Source organism: Mchenga conophoros, linkage group LG17, assembly GCF_057382185.1.
Source record: "Mchenga conophoros isolate Kocher_MC1m ecotype Shallow Benthic linkage group LG17, M_conophoros_male_GT1.1, whole genome shotgun sequence".
NCBI classification, from domain to species: domain Eukaryota; kingdom Metazoa; phylum Chordata; class Actinopteri; order Cichliformes; family Cichlidae; genus Mchenga; species Mchenga conophoros.
In genome coordinates, this window is record NC_140542.1 from 21272088 (window position 1) to 21293002 (window position 20915).

The following is a 20915-nucleotide window of genomic DNA, read 5'->3' on the forward strand; positions in this document are numbered from 1 at the left end:
TAACTAACTGGGGAAAAACACAGACACAAATGGACAAAAAATTGACACAAGACCATAGAACTAAATTCTAAACAACTGGGAGCTGGTGGTCCCTGGCAGAAACGCAAAGTAAAACAATAAAACAAAAAAATGTATTATAAACAAAACTATAACCAGGAACTACAGAAAAGATAGCTGTGAAGCAAGAAGCAAGGTAAACTAATGATGACCAAAATATCCAAAATTCAAAATAAAACAAAACTAGTACTGTCATGGTCCTGGGCCATGTGGGCCCAGTATTCTTAGTTTTTTGTATTCTCGTATTTCGTTCCTTATTTAGGCCATGTCTTCTGAGTTGCCCTGTTGTGTTGTTCCCTAAGTGTTTTTCCCTTCATGGCTCTCTCCCCCCTGTGTGCCCTCTATGTATTGATGAGCCCTCGTCTCCCTTTGTGGTTGTTTCATGTTTCCCCAGCCCGTTATGTCTGTGTTTTCCCCGTGCTCTCTCTCCTCCTGTCGGAACCTCTGTGCCTCTACATGTCATGTTCAGTTCACCCCGCCCTGTCTCGTTATGATTATCAGTGTCACCTGTGTTCCCCGTGTGTGCCCACTTTCCTCGTTTACCCTCTGTGTATTTCTGTCTGAGTCTCCCTCTGTTCGGCGTCGTGTTCTCCCTCATGTTGTGTGGATCTCCCTGTGTCTCTCTGCGTATGTTAGTTTACTTTTCCCAGTTTAGTTTTATATTTCCTATGTTCTGCCATTCCAGCATTAAAGCTGTGATTTTGAGTTCATCCCCGTGTCTGTGAGTTTTGCTATTGGGTCCTTCTCCTGCCTGCCACACAACGTACCATGACAGAAGAACACGACCACAACATGGACCCAGCAGTTCACAACCCCTCCGCGGACCGACAGTACGACGCGACCATGCCGGACCCAGCGACACAAAGACTGGAGATTGTCCGGACAGTGGAGTCGCTATGCGACAAGTGGCTGCACTGTTCCAGTGAGGAGGAACGGGAGGAGTTCGCCCGCCAGGTAGGGGTGTGCGTGTCTGTGTTCCCCTGGTTATGGGAGACGCTGCACCCCCTCGTCAGCGACCTTCTCGTCTCCGCTCTCCGACTCCGTCCGCAGCAGCAGCGGCCCGGTGGGCGTGCACCTTCACCAGAGCCGTGCCATCGCGCCGTTGCCCCGCCGCCTCATGAGCCAGTGGCGGTCAGAGTCGGAACGGTGAGGCTCACCACAGACACACCATTGGCTCACACTTCATCAGCTTCCGCATCTTCGCCACCGCCTGCCTGCACGGAGATGCCCGAGGCTGTTGACTTCGGTGAGGAGGAGCGGCAGCAGGTGTTGCGGGCTTATCGGGAGGACGAGCTCCGGTGGAAGCCCTGGCTCATCTCGGAGCAGGACCTCTCACCTGCTGCACAGCCTACCAGCCGCTCGCCGTCTCCAATCCACTTAGACTTTACTTCGCCTGCCTCATTTCTGGCAAGGATGTGGGCGGACGACCGGGAGATCGCCGCTACATCACCCCCTGCATTTGTGCCATCAGCGCCCATCGCGCCAGCTACCAGAAGGGGGCGGCGCCGGCGCCGCCGTGGCACCGCATTAACTCCGGAAATCATGGAGCCCGGTCTCTGTGAGCAGCAGCAAGCAGCTTGCACCCACGTAGAGGAGGAGCTCCGGAGAAAGCCGTGGCCTACCCCCGATTGTCAGCACATCTTTCGGGGAACACGCCTGGCTCTCGGGGGCCCTCGGAGCCGCCAGGGTCTGCAGCCCTTCACAGCTCAGTTAGCTCCCTCGCAGCCACCCTCAGTTCAGTCAGCTCCCTCGCAGCCACCCTCAGTTCAGTCAGCTCCCTCGCAGCCACCCTCAGTTCAGTCAGCTCCCTCGCAGCCACCCTCAGTTCAGTCAGCTCCCTCGCAGCCACCCTCAGTTCAGTCAGCTCCCTCGCAGCCACCCTCAGTTCAGTCAGCTCCCTCGCAGCCACCCTCAGTTCAGTCAGCTCCCTCGCTGCCACCCTCAGTTCAGTCAGCTCCCTCGCTGCCACCCTCAGTTCAGTCAGCTACCCTCCTGGAAGCCCCCGCTGCCTGGTATTCTCAGCATCGACATCTTTTCCCGTCAAGGTTTATCGCTAAATCATTCGATCCTCCCTTAAGAGAGAGACTGCGTCCTCGCTGCCTTCACCCCAGTACACCAGTGTCACCTGGGTCTCCAGTAGCTCAGCTCCCAGTGTCACCTACCCCGCAGCCACTTTCAGCTCAGTTTCCAGAGCCACCTGTTTCAGTTCAGGCCCCAGTAGCTCCAGTGCCGCCTGTAGCGCAGGCCCCAGTAGCTCCAGTGCCGCCTGTAGCGCAGGCCCCAGTAGCTCCAGTGCCGCCTGTAGCGCAGGCCCCAGTAGCTCCAGTGCCGCCTGTAGCGCAGGCCCCAGTAGCTCCAGTGCCGCCTGTAGCGCAGGCCCCAGTAGCTCCAGTGCCACCTGTAGCGCAGGCCCCGATAGCAGTACGGTCCGCTGGTCAGCTTAACATTCAGCCAGGGGTCTCTAATCTCTCTGGCTCTGCATCAGCTCCTGCTGGGAGCTCGGATGAGCTCATCCAAGACTCCGCGGCTCCCACGCCGCCTTCTACCTCGTCAGCTGGAGGGTCCGAGGGGCCCGTTCAGCCTCCTGTCTCCGCTGGAGGGTCCGAGGGGCCCGTTCAGCCTCCTGTCTCCGCTGGAGGGTCCGAGGGGCCCGTTCAGCAACCTTCCTCGTCAGCTGGGGGTTCGGGAGAACCGCACCAGCACCATGCCACACCAGCTGGAGGGCCCGAGGAGCCCATCCAGCCACCTTCTGCTACGCCTGGTCCAGCCTGTGCTTCGTCCGCTGCAGCCTCAGAGCCTTCGTCCGCTGCAGCCTCAGAGCCTTCGTCCGCTGCAGCCTCAGAGCCTTCGTCCGCTGCAGCCTCAGAGCCTTCGGCCTCGCCTGCCCCAGCCTCAGAGCCTTCGGCCTCGCCTGCCGCAGCCTCAGAGCCTTCGGCCTCGCCTGCCGCAGCCTCAGAGCCTTCGGCCTCGCCTGCCGCAGCCTCAGAGCCTTCGGCCTCGCCTGCCGCAGCCTCAGAGCCTTCGGCCTCGCCTGCCGCAGCTCCGGCCTGTGCCTCGTCTGGTCCTGTGCCCACCGGGCCATGGCCAGCACGCCTGACACTGGAGAGCCGCCGCTGCCTTCCGCGCGGCCGGCCCCCTGAACTGCTCCGTCGTCTCTTCCGCCGCCGCCGCTGCCTTCCGCGCGGCCGGCCCCCTGAACTGCTCCGTCGTCTCTTCCGCCGCCGCCGCTGCCTTCCGCACGGCCGGCCTCCGGACCAGCTCTGCCACCTGTGCCACCCGCCTGGTCGGCCCCCCGACCGTGTGACTCGTGAACTCTTGTGCCTGTGGGCTCTGGGTCGGCCCCCTGAACTTTATTTTGACTATGGTCGTGTGCTCCCGTGTTTTCTGTTGTTTATTTTGTTTCCCGTTCTGGTCCCTCCGTCCTGGTCCCCCGCCTCCCGCCCTGGGTGGGTTGTTTTCTGTTTTTGTTTTTGTTTCTCGGGTTTGGGCTGTCGGGAGCCAGCCCTTTAGGGGGGGGGTGGTGTCATGGTCCTGGGCCATGTGGGCCCAGTATTCTTAGTTTTTTGTATTCTCGTATTTCGTTCCTTATTTAGGCCATGTCTTCTGAGTTGCCCTGTTGTGTTGTTCCCTAAGTGTTTTTCCCTTCATGGCTCTCTCCCCCCTGTGTGCCCTCTATGTATTGATGAGCCCTCGTCTCCCTTTGTGGTTGTTTCATGTTTCCCCAGCCCATTATGTCTGTGTTTTCCCCGTGCTCTCTCTCCTCCTGTCGGAACCTCTGTGCCTCTACATGTCATGTTCAGTTCACCCCGCCCTGTCTCGTTATGATTATCAGTGTCACCTGTGTTCCCCGTGTGTGCCCACTTTCCTCGTTTACCCTCTGTGTATTTCTGTCTGAGTCTCCCTCTGTTCGGCGTCGTGTTCTCCCTCATGTTGTGTGGATCTCCCTGTGTCTCTCTGCGTATGTTAGTTTACTTTTCCCAGTTTAGTTTTATATTTCCTATGTTCTGCCATTCCAGCATTAAAGCTGTGATTTTGAGTTCATCCCCGTGTCTGTGAGTTTTGCTATTGGGTCCTTCTCCTGCCTGCCACACAACGTACCATGACAAGTACAATGACAGAGGCCTACTTGACGTGAAAGCATGGATCTATCCTGCCTCGTGTCTTCACCAGTTTAGTGTCTTTGGCATAGAGGGACATAAAAGAAACATTCATATCGTAGATGGGCTTTAAACTGTTTTCTGATTAATCATTAGTTTTTATTTAAGTCTTCTTTTTATGTCTTTATGTTTTATCCTGTCTTACTCAACGCCACCTCTTGCCTGGTTCTTCTTGAGGTTTCTTCCTGTTAAAAGAGTGTTTCCTTCCCACTGTTGCCAAGTGCTTTCTCATAGGTAGTTGCTTGATTGCAGGGTTTTCTCTATATAACTGTCAGTTTCAATCACTCTTTTAATCACTCTCCATTTGCTCACCTGCTCCAGCCAGCTTTAAGTCTCACCAGCACAAACCACCCCTGACAAAGTGCATGATTACACTAAAGCTTTTGCTTTCCAGCTGCTACTTTGGGGTCCAATTTAATTCATTTTAGGTTCATTTTGAGCCTCTTTGTAAAACATTTAGGACTGTTCTGAGTCACATTTGCATGTTTTGTGTCTTTCTTAAGCTGGTTTGAAACTCTTTGTGGTCCTTCTCTAAATTTGGAGTTATTACAATAAGCTGTAAAGCTTTTCAAAGAAGAAGCTCTTGCTTCATCCAGAAGCTCATGAGTCATGTGTTTTGGTACAAACTTCCAGTAGAAAAGAGGCTTTGATTCATTTGTGGCCAGCACTAAAGGGTTTGAATGGTGGAAGAAGTTCTGGCATCTCAGTTCATATCAGTTCTGGTGTGCTTTCTTTCTGGCTTCTCACAGTTTGGACCCGAGGCGTGCTGTTGATTTAGGATTGAATTATTGTGTATTGAAGTGCCCAACCTGGACCCAGGGAGATAATAGAGAAGCCCAGCACACTGACTGGGATAATGTATAGTTAATTAAAGTGTACCGAGAGCTAAACTCAAAGGGGCAATGAGTGAGATTTAGTTAGAGCCTCGGAGCAGAAAATCCACATCTGTGAGTCCTGATAGCGTTGTAGATCGATACTAATGATCTGCCTGGAACAGATGCTGATACTTCTGGCTCCAGAAAACCTACATAATCTATTTTGGAACAAAAATTCCTGAACTGATGATGTTAAGAGACTCATAGCCTTCAGGGACTGACAAACACGTAAATGTATAGGCTAAAAATGTGGTAGGAGACAGAAAAATGTGAATTTTGTGAAAAAAATATTCTGACACAGTGCTTATTTGTCCACATCACCTCCAGAGAAAGAGTCAAAATTAGGAAAAGTGTTTATCAACATATCAGTCAATCCATCCATCCTTCCATCTGGGTGGGCTGAAGTCTTTCCCAGCTGCCATAAGGTGAGAGGCAGGGTGCACCCTGGACAGGTCAGAACGCACCAAAAGCTAAAATTACCCTCATGGTTTTTTTTCTTTAATAAACTACCAAAATAGCCACAGAGAGACTCAAACATCCCTAAAGACACACAAAGCACTGAAAAAAGACCACTGTGGCTATGCAAATGGTAACCTGCAGTTTCTCTAGTGGTCACTTGAGGCTGGCTTCAAAGGTGAGTCTGTCCTCATAGCCTCTTTGCATAAACTTTGCAGCAGAAATAAACATGTTTGCAGCCTGACACAAAACGCACTTGTCTCCATGAAGAATTTCCTCCTTCATAATGATAATGAAGACAGTAGATTTGCTTTTATAAGTCACCCATTTAGTTTCTATTACAGCTTAACGTTAAAGTAGTGCCACTTTGAGTTCAGTGGCTCCACTGACCTCTTCGTTGTGTTTGCAGTTTCGCTACCTTTTGGAGCATTTTTTGTTTCGACTTGTTTCAAACATAAGAAGTTTGTACTCACTTTGGACTGTTTAGCAAATATCTGCATCTGTGCCTTACACCTTTATAACCAAGCCTTCTAGTATTTGCTAATAATTTACTTATTTTACTTAAACCTTTAGTCTGTAGCGCTCAGTGTATCATCCCATTTTTTATGAGAAAGTTATGAGACTTTTCCATCATCCTTCTGTTTTTTCCCCCTGAAAAACAAATAAAACCCACAATACATTTTAGGCAATTTTCATCTTCACAAGTTTTGAAAGAAATTTGTCAAATGGTTCAATAAACTTTCCATTCTCAAAAACTTTTAAATTTTGGGGGATTTTCTGGCTTTTGTTTCATGATCCAAGCGTTAAACCACTTCACATCAGCTTCACTTGTTCTGCCTAAAATCTATTTTTTGACTCAAACTTTGTGTCCACTTGTTTACCTACTTGCCTGCCTTTAACGGCAAGCTGCCTTTTTTTTGTTACAGATTTGGATTTTGGATTTTATTCTGCTTCAGGAGTCAGACCAGTGTCAGGCTTGAGTTAGCTTTAAGTGAACCAGTCTGGGGGCAGAAAACGACAGTGGCCCTGAGAGTTCAAGCGCATTGCAACTTAGAAAACAACAGCTAACAGAAAAATACCTCGAAAGCACAAAAAACAAAACAACCACGAAACAGAAGGAAAGTGTTTCTGGGGACATAATAACGTGACGGAACAGTGACAGAAACAAAAACGTGAGACACACTTTAATCACGCGACTCATATAATACTGTAGACACACGTTTGCTATTAACTGTTTACTGTTTACTTTGTCACTTCTTTGAGCTGTTCAAAGAAGTGACAAATATTTTTCTTCCCCAGAAACACTTCCATTTTCTATTTTTAAAATTTGCTGAGTTTTTGTATTTCCTGGTGTTTTTGACCTCTCAGGGACCACCACTGCAATCAGACCACATGTGTCTAAAATATCTTTCTCTGATGTCATGCTGGCTATGTCCATCTTTTATATACAGTCTGTGGTTTAAAGCAAGCGATTGTTATAGATTTTGCTTTCCTGTTTGGTATTAGCTGAATGTTTTTGTTTACATAATATAAATAACTGAAGCTAGACACCATGTTGTGATTAGGATCGCACCAGCTGAAGTAGATCCTGTATTTTGAACTGAGCTGTACACCTGCTAAGTTTCATGTTTGAATTTTGCACATTTTGACAGACAGACAAAAACACTTCTGCCGAGCTCCTGAACTCTGGCTTTGAGGTGGTTTCCCCTGCTTTGCTGAGGTCTCCAGGTCTCCAGTGAAATCAATATGTCTAATATATGCGTGCTTGGAGAAAATACTGATTTTTGTGGCTTTGGTCACATAACCCTTTCAAAACAGAGAATGGAAGTGTGTTTGCCGTGTGCACCTGTATATCATACACATGTAACATGCGCCTTTTCCCATGTGTGCCTTCCTCTGAGGCCTTATCAGTGTGCACGCCGGCCTGGGCCATGCATCATTTTCCATACCAGCCTGACAGCTTTCCTAATCACAGCGTAATTAATCTATAACTCCTGACAGCCCTGACCATTACCCACCATTGTTTAAACACAACACATTATGTAATCGTCTGCATCAGCAGCTGGCTCTGCCTCTGACATGAAAAACAGTCCGCTTTCTCCACCCCTCGCTCAGCTTGCGTTCTTTGCATATAGATTGAACATTAAGATACTAAGTTGTGGCCTTGTAAGGCAGCAAGTGCAAGAAGTGACGGCGTTATTTACTTCATTGGCAGAGGACGGCGGGACAACGAAGTTCTGCCACAGAGGAGGAGAATTAAAGGTCCCGTGAGGCAAATTTGGTTTGGAAAATGTGCGGGAAGCCTTTAAGCACTGCTGTTTATTATTTCTAATGGTTGCGGTGTCATCTTTTTATTTCTATTATGCACATAAACTGAAAACAAATGTGGATTCACACTTTATTCCTCATAAGAAAATCAGCCTGTTGGCAAGTGGGCTTCTGATGCTCATGGAGGGATTTTATTTACCTTTTGGATCTGCTGTTTTCAAGCATCATGGTTTGCTTCTGCCTACTGCACATGCTCAGTATCGTTTCATCCACCTGCAGGCGTTACATGTGATGCCACAAAATGTAAACTGACAGCTAAGCCGTGGTGTTGTATCTAATGGTATTCATTATTTCACCCAAGTTTGGTGGTTTTAATTTTTAATTTTTAACTTTTTAAGTTGGATTACTGAATGCTTGTTTGACCGCATTATAAAACACTTATTAAAGACTCGCAGAAAAAAACATATACAAGTAAATGTAGTCGCTCTCAAAGTCTGACTCAATTAATTTTATGATATAAATAAGTTATACCGTAAATAGAAATAATAAAACAGTTCTTTCCACTCAGGCACACAAAACATATTTCTACAGTGCCATACATTTGTTGTCACTGTGTGCATTAAAAAGTCCATTATTGCACATTAAAAATCCATCAAAGGGTTTACTCCTGTAACTGTTGTTGCATGTGTTGTAATTGGTGTGTGGTGTGTGTTGGTTGGAGGGGGGGGGGGGGGGGGGGGGGGGGGGTTCAGTCATTGTTTCGGATGATAATGGCTTTAAGATGGAAAAGTGTGCGTTTTCTTGAGGGTAACAGGTCAGACAGATTAAGCTGAGTCTTCCAGGATGCTGAACATGTCTCCAGGGCAGCCAGCTGGTGTTTTCTGATGTTTTTATCATTTTTTGCAGAGCTGAGTGAGGACAATTTCAGTGGAGCACCAGTAGAAAGACACCAAGAGATGCTGTGTGAGGTTCACCTTCCTGAGCACTCTCAGGAAGTGTGGACACCTTCTCCACCTTCTCCCCGTTGATGTATCAGGATGTGTGTGTAACCGGGTCATAAATGACATATTCTTATAATTATACAAAATGTGTCCTAAACCCCAAACTGTTTGTGGTATGCCAGACTTCTAACACCTCCAAGCCTGTAGTTATCTTCATTATCAGCTCATTATCAGCCCCTCCTCATCCTTTTCTTCTTCTTTGGTGCAACCCTAATTTTGTGGTACCCGTTTGGCCTCTCTCCTTTTCTGCAATTCCTCTGTAGCAGAGGTCAGTGTCATTTCTTTTCTAACACTAATTATATCTTTCTCCACCCTGATGTTTCTGATTGTGTGTTTTAGTTCATTATTGTCATCATTACGCCTGTTTTTACTAGATGCTGTGAATATGTGGAACGTGTTTGCCGTGTGCAGGGACACACCAGTTACACACGGAGATTCTGCTTCCTCCCAAAGTGAATAATCATTTCTCTTGCCTTTTTTGTTGTGTTATGGGATGTGACATGCGCAGTGTTGATCCTGGTCAGACATCTTGGCGCAGTCTACTGGGTGGGATGGTCTCAAAGGCAGAGCTGTAGTCCCCATGTTGCTCCACTGATATTTAAAACACAAAATACTGCTGTGTTTGACCAAACATATCATTATGTTATGATGAGAAAATATAAATATACCTTTGATTTTGGTAATAAAATTGGACAGGTCACCGGTCTCTTCCTGTTAAATAGTGTTTTTCCTCCCCACTGTTGCCAGAATCTTGCTCATGATCATTGTGATTCTCTCTCCAATAATATGGCCCGTGGTGTCCAGTGTGCACCCTGAGATGTGAAATTTTGAATTTCCATTATGTAATTTTAATTTACTGGAAAAGGGGTTCACAGCAGGGCAAATGGGAAAAATTTTGAGAGTAACAATAAAATATTCTGGGTCACAAGACAGCAGCAGCAGTTATGATCTTCTGATTTCACATATTTGTAGCTTAGGAAAAGTTTCTGACTTCCAGAACTGGAATTTTGTGGCTTTTGTTACTTTTCCAAAAATGTCAGAGATGAAGTTCAAAAACTGAAACTGACAAATTATTATAGTGACATTTACAAAAAAAAAAAAAAAAGAGTCGATCTTGAAAGTAATTTTTTAAAGACTAAATAAATAATCGTTCTAATCTGGTATTTTCAGTTTTTATTTTGTCCTCTATGTTCGTCTTTTACTCCCCCCCCCCCCCCCCTTTCACTTTATCCTAAGCATGGAGCTGGTGGGAGGGAGTAAGGTGATGAAGCGCGCGTGTGTGGGGCTTTGGATACAGTGAGGCATGCAGAGGGCTGGTTCTCGGGGGCAGTGTACTTTAAAAGGGGCTAGATCTGCTGCTCGGATTCAGGTTGGAGTTTTTGTGCACCTCGCAGGGAAACAGATGGATCCCTTCTGGATTTTTAACCCGTGAATTCTTCTCAATAGTCCCGTACACGCTGGAAGAGGGTTACGGTTACGCACAAGCGCACAGACACCTCCATGCGCCCGGAGGAGAAACGGTGACCATGCCGCTCCCCTCGGTGAGCTCCTGCAATGCCACGCACCAAAACTGCACCGATAGCTCTAACTTTACGCAGCAGCTGAAGAGAAACGACACCGACCCGTTCGGACGTAACGAGGAGGTGGCCAAGCTCGAGATCACCGTGCTGAGCCTGGCGTTCGTGGCGGCGGTGGTGGGCAACCTGAGCGTGCTGCTCGCCATGTACCGAGCCCGGCGGAAACCGTCGCGCATGCACCTGTTTATGAAGCACCTGTGCCTGGCTGACCTGGTGGTGGCCTTCTTCCAGGTGCTGCCGCAGCTCTGCTGGGAGGTCACGTTCCGCTTCTATGGGCCGGACTTCTTGTGCCGCATCGTGAAGCACCTGCAGGTGCTGGGCATGTTCGCCTCCACCTACATGATGGTGATGATGACCGTGGACCGCTATATCGCCATCTGCCACCCGCTGCAGACGCTTCAGCAGCCCACGCAGCGCGCCTATATCATGATCGGCTCCACCTGGGCGTGCAGTCTGGTCCTCAGCACCCCACAGTACTGCATCTTCTCCCTGAGCGAGGTGCGCCCCGGCTCAGCCGTCTACGACTGCTGGGGGCACTTCGTGGAGCCGTGGGGGGTTCGCGCGTACATCACCTGGATCACGGTCGGGATCTTCGTGGTGCCCGTGGCCGTGCTCGTGTTCTGCTACGGATTTATCTGCCGTACGATCTGGAGGAACCTCAGATACAAAACCCAGAGAAGAAAGAGCGCGGAGGCCAGCAAAAGCGGGATGCTGAGCCGGAGCTCGGTGAGCAGCGTCAGCACCATCTCCCGTGCCAAATTACGCACGGTCAAGATGACCTTTGTGATCGTGGTGGCGTACGTGGTGTGCTGGGCGCCTTTCTTCACGGTGCAAATGTGGTCGGTGTGGGATGAGACATTCTCCTGGGACGGTGAGTGACCTGCTGACAGGACCAGAACCTTACTAAAAATATAAATCACACTTGTGGCAAAGTGTGAGTAAAGCGAATGGGCAGACTGAGGTTTAAGTAAATTTAGCGAACTTCACAGGTTTGAAATTACAAAGCTAAAGGCAGAATGCAGATTTTTAATTTAATTTAAATTGAATCACAACTTCTTGTGAGAATAAACAGAAGCTAACAGCTCACGTATTCCCCTGTAACACTGTTATTTCAGCCTGTACACACGTCCACGTGTCTCCGTTTGAGCCACATCTTTTCTGGTGAGACATGTGTTCACCTTTGAGCCACAAAGAGGCACATCCCCTCAACATATGAGGCAAAAATGCTTTGCGCTCATCTACAAATTAGCGCACTTGTCCACCCCGGTCTGCAGTCAAATTTTCTGCTTTGTAGCAACTTTAGACGTTCCACCTTCCCTGGAAGGGATTTTAAGGGAATTAAAAGAATGCTAAAGAGCAAATTTTCTTTAATTAAGATGTCTTTGGTTCAATTATTGGCGGCTCCAGTTAAATAAAAATCACAATGCAAAGCCTATAAATCCAAATGTAATATTGCTATTGGTAGGCACGTGTTTAGCCTCGTGCCCGCATGCAGATGTTATTTTGCGCAATAATTTAAACGTGCTTCAGTGCTCAATAACTTTTTTTTACAAGGTAGTGAAACAATTTTTTTTAATTAATCAATTAATGTAGTTGATTTGGGTTTATTTAACAAGAACAATGTGCACTACATATATTACAACAGATGCTAAGGGCTCATTTTCCTTAGATCATCCGATGGTAAAAACACATAAAAACCAAAATTTCCAGAAGCCTCGCAGTTTTGAACAAAGTGAAACAATTCCTTGATAAAGATGCACTTCGTACTCTGTACTGTACCCTGGTTCTTCCATATCTTACATATTGTGTGGAAGTGTGGGGAAATACATATAAAAATACAACTAATCCATTAGTCACAGTACAGAAACGAGCACTGCGTATTATTCACAAGGCTGGTTATCTAGATCATACTCACAAATTCTTTCTTCAGGCAAAGTTACTTAAATTCCAGGATCTGGTTAATTACAATACATCCATAATTTTGTATAAAGCTTTTACTAAACTTTTACCGGCAAATTTACAAACTAGATTTGAAATTCGAGAAAAGGTTTATAATGTGAGAGGCTTTGGAGAATTCAAATTACCCAGAACTCGAACAACCCGTAAAGGCTTTTGTGTGTCTGTATGTGGTGTGAAAATCTGGAACAGTCTGAGTTTACAATTGAAACAATGCAAAAATATTCATAGATTTAAATTTCTCTACAAACAGTTGGTCTGGTCACAGTATACTCAATGATGGGTTTTAGTGTGCTCTGTAATGTCTGTCCTCTTACCATTGCTGGTATGGATTCCAAAATAAAAAATAAAAAATAAACTGTGCGTATGTATGTACATATATGTACTTGTGTGTGTAGATATATATGTATGTATATGTTTGTGTGTCTGTTACTTGTAGTTATTACTGCCTGTTACCTGTGGTAATGCAATTTATAATTTATATATTCTGTATTCAGTTATGAAGGCTCTAATTGTTGGTTGCGAGCTGCCGCTTAGATGCTTGTATCTGCCCGGGGCTGTTGATGGGTCTGTATGCAATGATGGGCGTAGCTGCGGGAAGTTTATTGTTTTTTTTTGTTGATGAGTGAGTATAGGGGTGGGATTTAATAAGTTTTCTTCGTCCCACTCCTTTTTCAGGCAAGTTTTGTTTTTTGTTTTGTGTATTTTATGTTCAATATAGGTATTTGTTGTGCCTGAAAATGAATAAATAAATGAATGAAAATGAATGGTGCAGATTAAAAAATGTGACATATTGAAAAATGTGCGAAATGAAGCACCTTCATAAAACAAAGTGTACTCATAATGAAAGTACTTAAAGAAGAAGAAGAAATTACAGTTGAAGAGCAAACCATCAACAAACCCACAGATACATTTCTTCAGTGCAAAGAAATTTAAGGCATGTGAGCCAAAGCTTCGCACAGGCAGTAACTGCAGACCTGAAGATATTTCAGCCACATTTTCAAACTAAAATCGAAATTTTTCTTTTTTCTGTGAGATTTTCTGGTATGAAAAAAAAAAAAAAATTCCAAATCTCTGCAGCCTCCGGTGAAAAAACCGTTTGGTCCAAGTGATGTTTAGACTTTTCCTCAAATAATAATCATAATTATACAAAGTGTTGCCAAACACGGCAAAAGTTTTAGCATAAAAATGTTAAGGCGATAAACATAAAGGTTAATATGTTGCCATCACTCTAAAGATGCAGCTGGAGATGACTTTAATGACCTGATTTACTGCTGGTTAGTTTTACCTTCTATCTATCTATTTATAAATTTTTAACATCAGCATAAAAATGAGTAACTTAAATTTTAAACCTATAACACGGAGTACAAAACACAACATTCTCACTCAAAATAGAAAAGGAGCAGAACATAACATCAGAACTGCATATCAGTAAAACACCTGAGTAAATATACTTTGTTACATTCCACCACTGGAAAAATATTTTGCAAACACAGACAGTGATTGAATCAGTGAAGTCATGAAGCATTTCTAAACTCTTTAAATAAGATCTTGATCATAGCTTACAAAATAGAATATGCTGATAATCTTTTGGCAGTTTGGTAAACATTTGGTCAGTTTATAAATCGACAGATTCTAAGCCAGTTTACTGTCTCGCATATTATAACATTTCTCTCACACGTGAGGCTCAGTTTGGTTAAAATCTTTCATTTTAATTTGCTCCACTCTGCAGCAGTTTGGGTTCAAAATGAGACAAAGTGGTTAAATTGTTCCTTGCACTCAGAAAGGGATTATATTTAAAAAGTTCAGAGCTCTGACTGGTTTTACGCCAGAAAATGATATAACCCTGATGTTCCCTGAAAATGAATTCCTATCAAGCTGCTGGAAGCAGCACTCATGCCCTCACCAGTCAGTAAGGCTCTGTATGACAGTGATAATGAAATTCTTCAAGTGGGTGAGCAGACCAGGGCAGCCTTTTCTCCTTTAACAGACTCCGAAGCTGCAAAATAAAATTCATATCCTGACTTCTATCATTGGAAAATTACTCAGCACTGACATGCACAGGCTTGAGGTTTAATAAAAAACGTCAAAAGATAAAAATAAAAAAATTTCACATATCTCCTCTTTTAATTTATTCTGTGGTTAAGGTTGGCCACAAGTTTCTGCTTTCCAATTTCTCTGTGACCTGCCACACTTCTCTATATTTTCTACTTTTTAATTGGTATTTGAAAAAGCTGGAAACTTCACACATGGTTAAACTGGCTCAAAGCTAAACAAAGAAAGCCTTTAATTGGCCTTTAATTAAAACTTAAATAATTACAATATTGCAGGGAAATCTTCCAAACTTACACAAATGCCAACTCTTTCCTTCCAAACCATATCTGTTATTAAAGCATGCATTTAATGGCTGAAGCAGAGATGAAGCTTTCTAGTATCATCATATAGGGACCCTGTTGGGCTTGTTGGGTTCTGCTGGAGTTTCTGTACAGTTGAAAAACTAGAACATATCAGATTTGAGATTCATTTTCAAATGTTTTAAAATGCCAAAAATTCAAACAATGATCAATGTAGTGGTGTTGGTCAGTTGGCAAATGCTTTTAAGTCTAAATTCTGGTATTTGGTCATCAGGAACATGGGCATGACCAGGCTGGACCTCTATTTCTTCCAGAGCTTCATTAATTCTTTGTGGAAAAGATTCAGCAAGGTGCTGGAAACATCATTTTTGGATCATTCTGACACGACAGCATCAAACAGCTGCTGCAGATTTGTCTGCTGAACATCCACAATGCGAATCTCCCATTCCACCACATCCCAAAGCTGAGCAGGCAACATTTTTCCAATTTTCTGCAATCAAGAAGACCCTGTGTGTATTGTAGAGTCACTTAAATCACTTTTATCTCAATCCTGCTGTTCAGTTTAAACTTCAGCAGGTCATCTTCATCGTGTTTACGTGCCTAAATGCACTGAATTGCTGCTCCGTGATTGGCTGGTTACATATTTGTGTTTCTGTCAACACACACGGGCGGGGCCACACTGGGAACCAGCGATCATATCAGCAACTGGATGTTATGTACGTTGTTTAATGACATTTTTGTCCACATAAAGGCCCCAAAAAGTCAACAAAAGTTCAACAGATTGCAGAATAACAGTTTTATGACAAGAAGCACGGCAAGAGAAACTTCTGATAGGCCAGAAAGTTGAACACTTTTGTATTTTCTACAAATTTACATAGTTTTAGCTGTTCTTTTAAATGTACCTTAGGACATTTGTGGTGATTTGTATAGAAGTATACTTCTAACAAACTATGCAGCTCATTCTCTCAATCATTTCTCTCAAATAGAAGACGTTTTGGCTCATCTTGAAAGAAAGGCAGCTCTGAAATGCAAACGTGAGGTCATAGTTCACAGGACAGAGGTCAATATAACATTTAGAATCCCTCGCTGTATCCCAATTCAGGGTCTGCAGCCTTAAAGTACGCAGCCTTAACGGTCCTCAAGGGCCGTACTCAAAGACTGCTGAGGCCGGAAGTGCGAGGCTTGTAAGGTTGTGAAATGGGACGGTCTAGCCTCCCTTGTGCTGCCCAGGTTGCCTAGCAACCATGATACTAACAGCTGGAAACGTTTCATACAGCTTTGTTTGACAGAAATAAAGGAGAACACATTTTATACATTTGTTTCTACATGAGCTTTGTGTGATTTGATAAGTATCTGAGGCTGAGACCACAGGACTGTAAAACATGATTGTTGGGCTTCATTTCTTTACTGAACAGTCATTTAAGATTAGCTATTAAATAACAATTAGCTAATGTTGTTCATGAGACTAAAGTCATCTCACTTTGGTAATGTAAATATAATATGGCCAATATTATGGTTATTATATTAATCATTATTAGTTATTACAGCAGTGAGTTTGAACTCCGTGTCAAATACTGAGCTTCAGTAAAGAGTAGAGTTGCATTTATTTATATTTCCCATCACCTTAAATCTTCACTCAAAGACAAGTATCTTTGACAGTGTATCTATAGATGTATTATATATAAGAGACAAATATTGTTCTTTTAATATGTTGGCATTACTAAATTTGGCTCAATGCTTACATATATGTGTAAAAAGCAAATGTACGAGCTGTGAAAACTGTTTCTGATAGAATGAAGAGTAGACTGATATATGAAATATTCCTTTATTGGGTGAGAAAATCAGACCATGTCATAACTGCTTTAAGTCATACAGAATAGATATCAGAGCCTTAAACAGGCTGGCTTCTGCTAAATGGGTCAAACTGGGCACAAAGTATACAAACACATAACATCCTTATAGAATATGATGTAACACTATAGATCAACTTACCTCAGAATATATAAAACATATAAACAATTACAGCAATATGATGCAACAAACACAGCAGTGCTACTAATCCAAAATACTCAAAGCTTCATAGAACTGAAACAAACATTTTTAGGTCCATTCTGCTGCTGATACATACTTTAGGTTTCTGAATATTAAACTTGTTGCTGCCTTTCATAGTGTTTAACTTGAAGGCCCTGAGTACTTTCTCCCACACTGAAAACACTGGGATGATTAAATTATTTAATAAGACTGATTCAGGACAGACAATTAGTTATTTTAAACTTTCCTAGCAGTCCTTCACAAACAGGGAACAGTCTGTCTATTCTCTCCATCTGTCAGCTGCTGCTGGCTCTTCCTCCTCCTCTTCCTCACACACTGCTGAGTTTGTCCTGGTGGATCATCAGGGGTGCAAAGCCTCACAGATGATGTGCAGCAGTGGGTCCCTCAGTCTGTGACGTAATCGGCCTTAAAATGCGGCCTTTAAGGCTGCAGACCCTGAATTGGGATACAGCCCCTGTATACCAGCATCATCCGGTCAAAGCAGATGGCCGCCCCTCCTGGAGCCTGGGTCTGCTTGATGTCTCTTCCTGTTAAAACTGAGTTTTCCTTCCCACCGTCGCCAAGTGCCTGCTGATTGTTGGGATTTCTTTGTATTATTGTAGGGTCTTTACCTTAGAATATAAAGAACCTTGAAGGAACTGTTGTTGTGATTTGATGCTATATAAATACAATTAAATTGAACTGAATTGAAGGCAGCAGAATTTTTATAGAGTTTTAAATATAAAAGTCTTTTTATTAAAGTTTTACCTTATTTGACCTTAAGGAAGAGTTCAGAGGTTCAAAGTAACGTGATATTTAGTATCCACATACGTATGGCTATATGTTGTCAATACAAACAATGGCAGTTCAACGAAAAGTTTTAAATAGCTCGACATAGCATTATCTTTACTTTGACCTTCAGATTAATCTATTCACCTTGAAGGAGAGGTCAGAGGTCAAATGTGACATGATATTTAAAATCTTTATGTGGTACTTTCTATGTGTTGATAATACACAGCACACTTATAAGAGGTTATATACGTTATAAATCACTAAGTTGACCTTGAAGACCTTGGTGAATGTAAGTTATCGTGCTTACAAACAGAATGATACGCTGACTCTTCCAAACACATGACCTTGGAGGACATAAAAACAGGAGGCCTGAATATGATAGCAAGGCCAAATAATGTATTTTTAGAGTAGTTAATGTATGTATTTCTATTTGATGCACTCTTGTTTGAATGCCTCACTGGACTTAACCATTTGCTCTGCTGTAATGAAACTTGTCTCAGCGGCTCCATCACGTCAGTAATTATTACCATTTCTATCCCTCCAAACCTCTGCTGCTGTCTCACCGCAAACGATCCGTCTTTAATCAGGAGAGAATTGCTGAGTCTCACGCGACCTTCAGCATCAGCTGTCCTTGTTATCGGTGGTGCAGGAGAGCTGAGCTGGTCTGTTAATACTGGCGTTTGCTCGGGGTTGCTTTGCAGGCCACAGCTACATGAAGGCAGCCAAACCTTATTAAGAGCTGCCCGGCAGGCTGGCAGTACTCCAGTGTGTTTCAGACTAGTACATGTACTTTAAAAGGAAAAACACTTTGGTTTAGTTGCTGACGTCTCCGAGTGTGCTTCATAAATCTCTCTTCCCGTTTCCCCTGCAGACTCTGAGAATGCCGCTGTGACGCTCTCCGCCCTGCTGGCCAGCCTCAACAGCTGCTGCAACCCCTGGATCTACATGATCTTCAGCGGTAACCTGCTGTCGGACTTCGCCCGCAGCCTGCCGTGCTGTTGCCACCTGCGAAACCGGTTCCACCACCAGGATTCGGACAGCAGCATCCGCTGGACCACGCTGCTGACCCGCCTGCAGGGTCAACGCCCTTCAGAGCCTGTCAGAGACCTCAACCACACCCCCAAAAGCTGCCCGCCAATCCCATCTGCATCCTGACCCCCAGAAACACTACCTTTGTGTGTTTATGTGTGTATGTGTGTGCGTGGTTAGTAAAACTGCAGCAGGTTTGAAGCAGTGAGGGAAGGTATGACATCATCTGAGGGTGCGTTCACACCTACCCTCTGTTTTTTTGTTCCAATCCAGTGGGAAAGTTTACTCCAAAGGACATTTTTGGTGTTTGGCTTGTTTGGGTTCACACAGCTGAAGTTTAATAACTCATTTCCAGTCTGCGGGGTTGGAGACTGTGGGGATAGTAAATAAGTGCTGTACAGTACAGGCAGTGTGGATGTATTTCACTTTGAATGCACTATTGGGTGTGTTTCCTTGGAGAGCTGCTCTCATTGAAGTATTTAAAGCATGTTTACGAGATCATTTTTTAAGACTTGAGGTTAAGTCTGGTGTTACTCTGCAGTCCTTGAATTAATTCATGTACAAATCCCTTCCTTCTCAAAAAAAAATGTGTTTGTCCGTTTCTGCTTCATACTTTCTCGCTTTTGCTTTCTCCCTCTGAACATACAAAACTTAAAAAAAATATTTCCAGCTCTTAAAGCCTCAATAAAATCCTCTTTGTTGTGCTGTTTTCTAAATTTAACAATCAAACAGGAAAATAGTGCATTTTGGGGGGACTATTTTCAGTGGCGGATGAATTTGTCTACATTGGGATATCCATGACCTCACCTGATGTCATTCCGTATTTAATCAGTCAGTGCCTCTATCACAGTGTACTTAATGAAGCTATGAAGTTTAACCTTCATACTGTGAAATCATTGTTTTAAGAACGCTGGAGTGGAAAGGTACTTTATTAATAATTATTTAATTCTTTTAGTTATAAAATGTGGAAAGTTTGGGTTGAACTTTTTTTTTTTTCAAAATTAAAAAACCAACCAAACAAAAATACTTTCACAAAAAGAAATTAGGTTAGAAAATCAACTCATATTTACCTTTAAGGAGCTGGAATGACTCTGGGACGTGTATCCACACTACCCTGCTTAAAATTGTAAATCCTAATTAAAAGTGCTATTTGTTCAGTATAATTAACACTGCCTCTGTGAACATCTGTTTAATTATTAATTTTTATTATGATGCTCTGATGCTCGCTCATGCTTTGCTGGCTTCTGTAGCAGCTTTGAGCCTCTTTAGAGACTCATTCTCAGATGTGTTTGTAGATATTGAAGATATTTCATGAGTGTGATGTTTTCTGTCATCTCTGTATTGCTCTAATATGTATTGCACGTGTTGTAAAGGCAGATAAAAGCTGTTGTTTGTGTCGTCACGTGATGTTCGACTGCTTTCTGTCTGTAACAGGAGGGTTTTATAGGTGATCACTTACCTGCTTTTAGTAACTTTCACTAAGTACAAAAGCAGTGAAGAGCTAAAGTAATGAAAAAATATTAGTTATAGATCTGTGGATTGATCCGGCCTGCATAAGTCAGTAATCTTTCATAAAGACTATTATGATCATCAGAGTTATGGGTTTCCTGCAGTGCCACCATAAAACTGGAATTTCAGGGGTTTTAAGTGAAATATCCAAACAATAAATTGAGGTTCTTCCTGATAGGATCAACCTTTTTCCTCTAGAACAGGGATCACAAATTCAGTGGCTTGCGTGAGAAACATGATATCATTTTAATTGATAAAGCTCAAGCATGTTTTGAGGCTCCATGAAGATTTTTGTCTTTGCTCAAAAATGTTTCTTGATGGTAACTGTTTCTGATCTAACCTCTTTAGATCTGGTTCTCTTTGTGTTCAGAGTCAACATGTTCTCCAGTGTGAACGTGTCAGGGTTGAGCTTAATAGTGAAATATTTATATTTTCTGGCCACTTGGAGCACCAAAAAGCCAACAGTGTGAGCTCAGTGTAGCTCAGACGTTTATATGTTTAACAAACAAATGCTTATCTCCACATATTACAGCACAGCATTATCATCCATTTCCAGCTGTTTTTGTCTCCGTCTGATAAACGTATCAGGATCAGATAAAGACTTTCCTAAAGTGTAACCGTGGTGACATCATCAGCTGGTTTGTGAGACTGCATTTTGAGTGTTTTTGCTAAAGAGTGGACCTGAGTGACCCGAGTGACATTATGAACTCACTGCTCGAGAGTTGACGTGGTTTAACCAGCAGACGAAAGGGAAAAATGAGCACTCCTTAACTGGTTGCTGGAGGTTATAGAAAATGGCAACTGGTCTGCAAACACTGGCTAACTAGCAGCTTACCAACAACATTGGCATTCA

At 43.8% G+C, this 20915-nt stretch overlaps 1 protein-coding gene across 1 annotated transcript; it reads left to right on the forward strand.

The window, feature by feature from the left end:
* Positions 1–10195: 10195 nt before the first annotated feature.
* LOC146555453 (arg8-vasotocin receptor-like) lies at positions 10196–19929 on the forward strand. The gene is made up of 2 exons (XM_085251674.1): positions 10196–11262; positions 18396–19929. The coding sequence occupies exons 1-2, from the start codon at positions 10341–10343 to the stop codon at positions 18677–18679; spliced, it is 1206 nt and encodes a 401-aa protein (XP_085107800.1). The 5' UTR covers positions 10196–10340; the 3' UTR covers positions 18680–19929.
* The last annotated feature ends 986 nt before the right edge of the window (positions 19930–20915 follow it).

Coding starts and splice junctions, on each gene's coding strand:
- LOC146555453 (XM_085251674.1), top strand. CDS start 10,341: ATGCCGCTCCCCTCGGTGAGCTCCTGCAATGCCACGCACCAAAACTGC. Junction 11,263..18,395: donor TGAGACATTCTCCTGGGACG/GTGAGTGACCTG, acceptor TTTCCCCTGCAG/ACTCTGAGAATGCCGCTGTG.